At 37.5% G+C, this 9,737-nt stretch overlaps 1 protein-coding gene across 1 annotated transcript in view; it reads right to left on the reverse strand.

Annotated features, from left to right (window-relative positions):
• NEB (nebulin) overlaps positions 1–9,737 on the reverse strand; it is a 249,118-nt gene that overhangs the window by 82,409 nt on the left and 156,972 nt on the right. Inside the window, exons 78-86 of the mRNA XM_004375379.2 lie at positions 8,572–8,775; positions 8,106–8,210; positions 4,843–4,947; positions 4,431–4,742; positions 3,620–3,724; positions 2,091–2,189; positions 1,794–1,895; positions 1,547–1,654; positions 728–1,039 (exon numbers count right to left, since the gene is read on the reverse strand). Coding sequence (XP_004375436.1) covers positions 728–1,039; positions 1,547–1,654; positions 1,794–1,895; positions 2,091–2,189; positions 3,620–3,724; positions 4,431–4,742; positions 4,843–4,947; positions 8,106–8,210; positions 8,572–8,775 — 1,452 coding nt within the window. The remainder of the gene's footprint in view (positions 1–727; positions 1,040–1,546; positions 1,655–1,793; positions 1,896–2,090; positions 2,190–3,619; positions 3,725–4,430; positions 4,743–4,842; positions 4,948–8,105; positions 8,211–8,571; positions 8,776–9,737) is intronic.

Consider the following 9,737-nt stretch of genomic DNA (forward strand, 5'->3'; position numbering starts at 1 on the left):
TAGGCTACAGGCGCTGTCTTTGACTTCTTGTTTCCTTTCTGGTTGTGATGAGAAGACCCAGGTAGGGGTAGCTTCTCTGTGCACCTGAACATCCACTGTGTTTCTGTTCTCTACAGACTACCTGGTGGCAGGTAAAGGTGTTGATCTGGTTTCAGTGGGAAGTGGCCCAAGTCACATTCTCTATCCTAGCTTTACCAAAGCTCTGTGTGAGGGGATACTGGGCTCTTATGCAGCTAATCAATACTTTGTTTCCCTCTTGCTTTGATTCCTTGGAAACATCTTCATAAATGCCTTGAGGAATGAAGAGCTTGGCAGATCAAGATTGGGGCATTCCTAGGTCTTTGACTGTACTATCATCTAATATTATCAAAACCCCAACTCAATATGAATTCCTACCCATGCTAATTATAATTTTAAAGCAGCTGATAACTTCCCGCATGAACGTGAGTGAAGAGTTGCTAATGGCAGAGATGGTATAAAATCAACAGATTTTTTTAAAAATTGGCTTTGGTTGTGGAACTTATTCAGAAAAGCCTACTCAATAGATAAAGTTATCAGTTGGTCATTGCCTTGGTCTTTGTCTACATCATATCCAGCTTCAATTCCCCTCTGAAGTAATTAAATATTTATGGCCCAAAGTTTCAAAGATTGGTAGTTCTAGAATTCTACGTATATTTTCAGAATGCACCATACATTTCTATATAATTAAGACATAAAGATCACTTACATCACTCTGTAGGTCATAGGCCTTCCTTGCCTGAATAACATTATTTTGGTCAGGATGACACGTCCATTGGTGCAGGTAATTACGGTAATCAATGTCACTGACAAGGGTTTGCCCCTCCTTGGCAGCCAAGATGGATACCATATCAGCAGGTATATTGATTTTGGCCTTTGTTTTGTGATAGTCCTCTTTGTATAGTCTGTCATTTTGAATATCGCCTGCATGCTCAAACCAAACCAGTTTAGGATCATCTCTCATTGTTGGAACACCAACATAATGGCCTCTCTGCTTTACGTGCTCAGCTTTGTATTTCAGCTGGTGGGAAGAAAAAATACAGATTCAGTCACCTCTGACAAACACACAAGGCAAAAGGGGGCTTGACCTTCTACTAAGGAACTTCAGCAAATTCAGCCCCCCAGCCTTTTGTGTGACTCCCCTTGAGAACAAATAACAAAAAGTGTTGATAGCAATAAATAAATATGAAAAAAAAATCAATTTAAAAATAGAAAAAACATATACTGTTTTCTAATTCTGACAATATTTTTATTGTAGGCCTAGAGATTTCAGGGAGGCCAGAAAATGTGGAAAAAAAGTAAAGAACTTAAACACTAGCTTTTAAAGAAGCCAAGAAAAAATAGAAGAAAGCACAAAGCCCATGGGGAAAGGGCCAAAAGGGTGGTAGGTATGCCAACTATGGCCAAGGGCAGCCCAGTGTGCCAAGCTGAAAAGGACCACCCAAGGTACTGGGCTTTAGGCAAAGCGGAAATCCCTAACAAGCAAGGCCCAATCTTTGCAAAATACCCTGACATCAGGGGGAATTACCTCACTCTGAACATCACGAGAGTGATTGGCATGAACAAACGGCACAGCATCGGGAGGCAAAATATAACCTGTGGCTTTTTGTTTGTCCCAGCTTTCCTTGTACAGGTACTGAAAGACAGAAACAGCAACAAAAGGTTACAATGGGGAGTCGGACTAGAAGGATAAGCCATTTGCATAGATCTCAGGAATAGTTATCTGTGCTTCTCTGTCCCCACACGAAGTACCAGCCATCCAGGTAAATCCATACCTGGTCCAGTATCCGGGCTGCCTCCTGGGCAGTGTGCAGCAGGGGGGTTTCTGTGAGGGTGTACTTTGATTTGTTGTCATTCCAATCTTTCCGGTATTTAATCTAAAATTAATAGAGAGTAAGTTACTTAATGTTAAGAAACATCATGTTGTCGAAGCAGTTGCTAGCATCAATAATTTCAATGATTAAAATCTGTATTTCAGGCAATGATTGCATGCTGAGTTTAAGCAGGTGGAAAAGCTTTGGAAAGGATATCTGTATGGTCGTGCAATTTTAGAATGACAGCTGTGTACTTACATCATTTAGGATCTCCCCACTATGTTTTGCTGTCGCATAATCAACTCTGTCATCCACAGGGGTAAAGTTAAGAGTTTCTATTTTTGTGCGATATTTTTTCTGTAGGGAAGAAAAATATTTTTTAGACAAAGTTGTAGTCACTGGTCCTGTGTGAGCTGAGAAAGATACTCTAAATTTAAGGGTCCTTCTGTACTGGCCCACCATCTGTCTGTCAGTTTGTCGTACTATGGTGGTTTTGCACGCTGTTGTGATGCTAAAAGCTATAACGCTGGTATTTCAAATATCCATGGTGGACAGGGTTCAGGGAGCTTCCAGGCTAAGACAGATTATGAAGAAAGGTCTAGCAATCTATTTCCAAAAATTAGCCAATGAAAAACTTATGGATCACAACAGAACATTGTCCAACTCTCTTTCTTAAGATACATCATCCAAAAAAAAGCAAACTCATTGCCACTGAGTCGATTCTGACTCAGAGCGACCCTATAGGACAGAGTAGAACTGGCCCATAGGGTGTCCAAGGAGCAGCTGGTGGATTCAAACTGCCAACCTTTTGGTTAGCAGCGTCACTGCTAACCACTACACCACCAGGGCTCCAGACACATGATCAGGGGGAATCAATTACTAGAGGAGGACATCATGTTTGGTGAAGCAGAGGGGAAATGAGGGTGAGGGATACTCTCAGGGAGATGGATTGGCACAATAGCTGCAGCAATGGATTCAAACATGCTGGTGATTGTGAGGATGACACAGGACTAGGCAATGTCTCATTCTGTTGTACATAATAAAGTTGGAGTCAACTCAAAAGCAGCTATCTCTACTAGAAGCACAGAGTGCCATACTTGAATGGCATCTTCATGGCAATTAGGCTTTCTTTTTGGCATTTTATTTTTAAATAAACGGTTTGGCTTCTATGGCTCCCACAGATTTTAAAGTAGCAAGTTTGCTTAGCTCCCAAAGTCATGTAATGTATCATTTTGAATATCACTTTACTCTTAACACATTTTTTTGAACTGGACAAACTTCTCTCAAGCATAACGTTATTGTTGACACAATAATTTTGTCATTTATGCAATTCTAAATATAAATGAAGGAGCTCTAGTGGGGCAGTGGTTAAGGGCTCGACTGTTAACTGAAAGGTCGGCAGTTCAAACTCACCAGGGCTACTACAGGAGAAAGACGTGGCAGTCTGCTTCCGTAGAGATTTACAGCCTTAGAAATCCTATGGGGCAGTTCTACTCTGACCTATAGGGTAGCTATGAGTTGGAATCAACTCAACGGCAATGGGTTTGTTTGTTTATTTGGTTTTGGTTTTAAGCTTAAATGAATGCTCTCGATATTATCTTATGGATTTGGTGCCATAACGTGATAGGGAAGTACACGATTATTTTGGAAAAATGTATGCCTGGTCTAAATTAAAGCAGTTAAAATTATTAAAATTGCTGATATGGGATGACAGCATTTTGCCTTCTGTATTTTTGGTTCAGCCTTTTGGGAAGTATAGTGAATGACAGGGTAACATCTTGGAATACCTCACTGAAGATATCTGCAGCATGTTTGGCGTGATTGACAGAAACAGAACCACTTGGCATCCACCCAATCCCGCGTAACCATTCCAAGTCAGCCTTGTAAACAGCCTGTGAAAACAAGACCAGGATAAGAATTCGACAACCCTGGTCACATGGTCCTATTTATTGTATCCATTGGTCTGGTGGGTAAATACAATTTAAATACTATATGATTGCAGGATGACATACTCAAGCAGCCAGGCAAGTAACATAAATAATTAGGAGGCCAGGCAGGGCAGTAAACTGGAGAATATATTTTCTATTTAAAAAGGGGTAGCCCCACTCAGTTTCAGCTTCTTATTACAAAGAGGTAATGAATTACTTCCCCTGATACTTAAGAGAAATGGGAAATCTGGATTTGTATATAAAATTTCCTGATTTAAAAATCTTGGCAACTTATTCAAAGTTTTTAAACACCATGTCAACAGAAAAAGCATACTTGTGGTTACATCCTGTCCATGGTTGACAATATTTGACTTCTGATATAAACCTTGATTGCTACCTAAACTCTACAGGAATAATATTTTTACAACGTTTTTCTTTAACCCGATACAATTAAGAACTATATTCACACTACCATTTCTTTCTTGATACAAAAGCTAGATCCTCCATGGCTTTGGTGATTTTGATACCATACAATAAAGTCTACCTAGTGTCAAATTCTTGGCTGTGTGAAGACCTGACATAATATAATACAAGATTTTAATGTCATATGCTTTCTGGGAGTTTATGGCCAAATGACAGAAGCGCTCATCATAAAATGCAGCCCACTCACATCACTTTGCAGTTCATAGGCTTTCCTGGCCTGAATCACGTCGTTCTGGTCAGGCAGGCATGTCCACCTGTGTAGGTAGTTATGGTAATCGATGTCGCTGACCAGAGCCTGAGAATTTTTAGAATGTAAGATGGAAAGCATATCCACAGGGCTTTGGAACTTGGTCTTCCATTTGGCCCAGTGCAGCCGGTACTCTCTTTCATTCTGAATCTTGCCAGCTATGAGGGCCCAGCGGATCTTGTTGTCATCCCTGGCTGTGAGGGTGCCCACATAGTGTCCCTTCTGCTTCTCATGGTCAAGCTTGTATTTATACTGGGGGTGGAAAAACAAAGCAGATGGGTCACAGCATGTACTCTTGATGCATCCAGGGCATTTGTTTAAAAACTAGGAAGTTAAAAAATGCCACACTTACGTCACTGGCAATCTCCCGGGAGGCTTTGGCAGCCTGAATAGGGATGGCATCTAGCCGTACATCACAGCTCATCTTCATCTCATCCCAACCTTCTCGGTAAAGTTTCTGAAGAGGAGAAAAAACAAGATATCATTCCACATTCAAATTTACCAATAACTCCTAAAACTCAAGTAGAATTAATTGTTATAAAGCCCTAGAACTTAAGATCAGCTAAAGGAAAGAGAATAGGTGGGAAAATTATCCCATGCACCCCTCTATGGGGATATGTAATGGTGTCTGGAGTCCAAAGATCTGAACTTGACAAGGCTTCTTTTTCATTTTAATCATAGCCTTGCTGTAGCTGTTCATGGTTTATGAGCTCATGCATAATGCAAAGGGTGTAGCTGCTTCTTGTGTTACTACATTGTAGCATTGGGGCAAGTTCAGACATTCATGGTTACTATTGAACTCCTTTCATTCAGTAATTCAGCTTCTTTAATTCAATTCTATTTTGTAATATTAGGAATGACAAACTTTTTACGTTTGTGTTTTTTTCCCAATACAGTTTCTTAGATCTTCTTATGGCTAAACCACAATTGGATGTAATAGTTATTTTTTTCAATATGGTGCTGTTTTGTTCTTACATAGAAGTTAACTAAGGTAGTGAAAGTCTTACAGATAACTTTTTAAATATATTTCAATATATATTCATATTTAAATGAATACATTCTATCTTGACAATGGCAGAAAGACTCCGAAAAAACAGTAATTTAAATGTATAATTCAGACATCATACCAAGCAATATGGAGCTTCTATAGTACAAAAAGGTGAGGTGATTCCAATTATTGACTGTTCATGGCCTTTGCATATCTGAGAAATGGATGATCTGATAAATTTTGTTCTTGCAATCGTGGACAAGTTTTGTATGAATTTTCATTCAAGTTTTTGTATTGGGTGGGCCTATTTTAACAATTGACTTGTTTTTTGTACAGAATAAAAAGTATTTGCCACAACAAAATGTATTATATTAGTACATATTTAATGCAAACTTGTTATCTTTATGTTATCTTTTTTAAATTTATTTTATTTTATTACATACATTATCACACTTTTTTCTTATTAATAAAGTTTTGTCTGTTTATGTGGTTCAAATATATATTTCCTTTGCACACACACACACAAAATGTATACATGGCCTTGAACCCTGACTTTTCACCTACTGACTTTGAGAATTTGGGCAAATTTCTTAACCCGTTTTGATCTCAACTTTCCCATCTGATAAAAATTCGTTAACAATATCTTACATGGCTCGTGTGAAGATTAAATAAGTCTGCTTATTGCAAATTTGTTTTGTTATCTATAAAATCACATGCAAATATTCTGCCAGGTAATGCTTTTTAAAGTGATGGAAGTAGTTTTGAATACTATTTTATCAGGATTATAGGAATGACTGTACCATGTATAGAGAAAATGTCTTTACATTTTGCTTAGTACCAAAGGGGATGTTTGATTTCCTCCAAAGTGCAGGCTATTCTCATTACTACCTAAAACTAATACACTTTACTTTTGGCATAGTTTCAAATACTACCCTTGCTTACGTCATGATATTAATGGTAAGGTTCTGGTGTTACCATATGAGATCTTTATCATGCATAAAAGAGCCCATGAGACTTCCCAGCATTTTCCTGACAAAGGTGCCTGTGGATAGACCTGAAGCCTAGGCAGCAGTGAAGAGCTGACTACCTCTCCATCTAGTTGCTTGGCAACAACAGTGCACTGCTCCATAACATTGCTTGTGGTCCGAAAAAAAAAAAAATTCTGGGTCCTAAAATTTTATTTTCTTCCCAAACATTGGAAAAAATAAGTCCCCAAGTGGTTCATTACAACAGAGTTGACGGAGCAGTTTGACACACAATCTTTGCTTGGCAGGCTTCTCTCACAAAGATTTATTGTTGCGCAAGGACCCAAAGTTCTAAACCATGGTGAATTGCACTAAGGTTGTACCTTTCTTCTAAGGTCATACTTATTTTACACACAAGAAATCTCTGCAATCCATGAAAGTGGTACCTTTCTTCAACTTTAGTTTTGTAGTTAGCCATGTTCGTGAATGCTCTTACTGCATCTAATAGCTTTATAATTAATTCTCTTGCTTTTTCCAGGCATATATTATTTTTTCTGCAAATAATGATAATTTTGTCTCTGTCTTTCCAATATTTATCTCTTATTCTTACTTTTATGTAATTACTTCCAACAAATACTAAAAAAACAGTAATATTAGTGGGCACCCTTGTTCTATTCCTGATTTTAATAAGAAGCTTACTTATTGAGGATGAGGCTGGCCTTTGATTTGAGACTTGTTTTTAAAGTCACATCAAGAAATATATTCATTTATTCCTATTTTACTAAGATTTTATTTTAAAAAACAAGAAAGTGTATTGACTTTGGTTCATATGACTTTTCAAATCCAATAAAATGAGCATATGGTTGTTTTTGTTTTCTTTTTTCCTAATATGTTAATTGATTTTTGAATATGGAACCCTACTGGCATTCTTGGATGAATCCCACTTATTTGCATCAAATCATTTTAATGTATTTATTAGATAGAGTTATGTAACATATTTAATTTGATGTGTCAATATGTTATTTAAGATTTTCCCCATTATTATGGGCCTACAATTTTTATTTGTGGAATTATCTTTGAGGAAGTTTTGGTAGTTGGATGACTTTCCTTCTTTATGCTCTATAGTATTTTATTTGTTCTTTCATATTCTGAAAGAATTCTTCTGTGAAATCATCTGGGTGAGCCTAGAATTTAAGAGGAGAGGGAAAACTCTTTAATAACCTTCTCAATTTTTTGTTTAATGTTTTCAATTTTTTTCTGGGGTCAAGTTTAGTGGTTTATGATTTCTTAGATAATATCTCATACATCCAGGTTTTAAAATTAATTTGTATAGAAATTTGCAAAAGAATTTTCATAATTATTTTGAGTTCCTGTGAATTTGTAGTTACCGTCCCTTTTTTGCTTGTGTGTCTCTTCATTCCTCTTTCATGCCCTTTGTCCTTATTCCCTTCTCCCTTTGGTCATGTTGACATTGGCTCACCAGGAATTGGCCTTGCCTAGTGACTCAGAGCCAGGGATCTGCTCTCTCCTTACTCCTGGTCAAGGGCTGATGGCAAGGAGCCTTCCCCATCCCCAGCACTGGCTATGAAGAGTTCCATGCTGATCCTATAGCTCCAACTGGTTGACTTTCCAAACGAAAAAGGAGTCCATCCTCATACTTACATTGCTCACATTAAGAGCATTTGCTCTCGCTAGCTTAATTTCTGGAGTATCTGGCATTATGCTGATGGAAGTTTTATCCTTGTCCCAAACTTCTCTGTACTTTGGCTATGGAAAGAACCAATAATAACAACAAAATTACTTCACAATTTGTAATTTTTCTGGTTCCAGTACACAAATTTCAACTTTTCTGATTCAAAATATTTTCATATTAAGGCAGATACTTCTAGAATCTTTTCACAAAAGTTACTCAAAATTGATATAAATTCTCTATTAATACTTTTTAATTATACTTTGAGACTTTGTTTAAAATTAATAAGTGATAATAAAACAACCCTGTCCACATTACATATTAAATTTGTAGTTATCATTAATTTTATTATTATCATAGAAGTAGATTATGAAGTTAATTATTTATCATTTATTTATAGTACTAATTTCATTTTAATATAGAGAAAAAATGACGTACAATACTAATATTTTCAGCATTTGATTTAGCGAGGACAACTTCAGGAGTGTCAACAATACTAGTATATTTAAGTTTCACCACAGGTGTCCGATAGACACTGTCTAGTAGGATCTGCTGGGCATTTTTGACTCTCAGTACTTCAGGAGACCCTTGGGGCATCCAGCCAATGCCACGCAACCACTCCAAGTCAGCCTTGTAGATGGCCTGGGAAAGAAAACAAAGTTACATAGAAGCAATTTTTTGTGTTATATTTGATCTTCCACAAAAAATAATAAAAACAGAGAGCACTGGCCTGACAAACATAATCCCTCCTACGCACAGCAGAGTTTTGTTTTGTTTTCTGTGGCAGGGGGTCTACGTTGGAGTGCTTGGGGCATTTGAATGATGTGGAAGCAGCTCTGTTTGGGGTATCATACAAGATTTTTGAATAATAGTTAGGTAATCATCATACTAGCCAAGGGGGACTTTTCAGTAATATTCATGAGCTCTTCAATGAGTTCTCCACACAACAGTCAGAATGATCTTTTCAAAATTCAAAATTCAAATCTGATGTCGCAACATGCCCTCATCCTTTGGCTTTCCATTGGTCTTAGGATAAAGATCAAAATCCTTAACTTGGACTAGAAGGTGATGGACAATTTAACACCAGTCCTAACCTATTTTTTCAGTGTTATCTCATGCGTGCTTCCCTTTGCCTTGTGTGTTTTGACCATGCTGACCTTCTTGGTGGCTGGTTTGTGGTTTGCATGGAGCGCTGTTTGTATATGTTGGTCACTCTGCATGCAGTGTACTCAGTGTCCTCCTCACAGAGTCAGCCTCTGCTCTTCTTTCATATTATAGCTAAGCCATCACTTCCTCAGAGAAGTTTCCCTTTACCTCTCTTTTCATAGCACCAGTCATCACATTTTTTTTTACTGATATTCTCTAATTAACGTCTATTTCTTTTTTTTTTTTTATCGTACTTTAGATGAAGGTTTACAGAACAAATAGTTTCTCATTAAACAGTTAGTACACATATTCTTTTATGACATTGGTTAACAATCCCACGACATGTCAACGCTATCCTTTCTCAACCTTGGGTTCCCTATTACCAGCTTTCCTGTCCCCTCCTGCCTTTTAGTCCTTGTCCCTGGACTGTTGTGCCTCATTAGTCTCATTTTGTTTTA

Source organism: Trichechus manatus, unplaced genomic scaffold, assembly GCF_000243295.1.
Source record: "Trichechus manatus latirostris isolate Lorelei unplaced genomic scaffold, TriManLat1.0 scaffold00036, whole genome shotgun sequence".
Classification (NCBI taxonomy): Eukaryota; Metazoa; Chordata; class Mammalia; order Sirenia; family Trichechidae; genus Trichechus; species Trichechus manatus.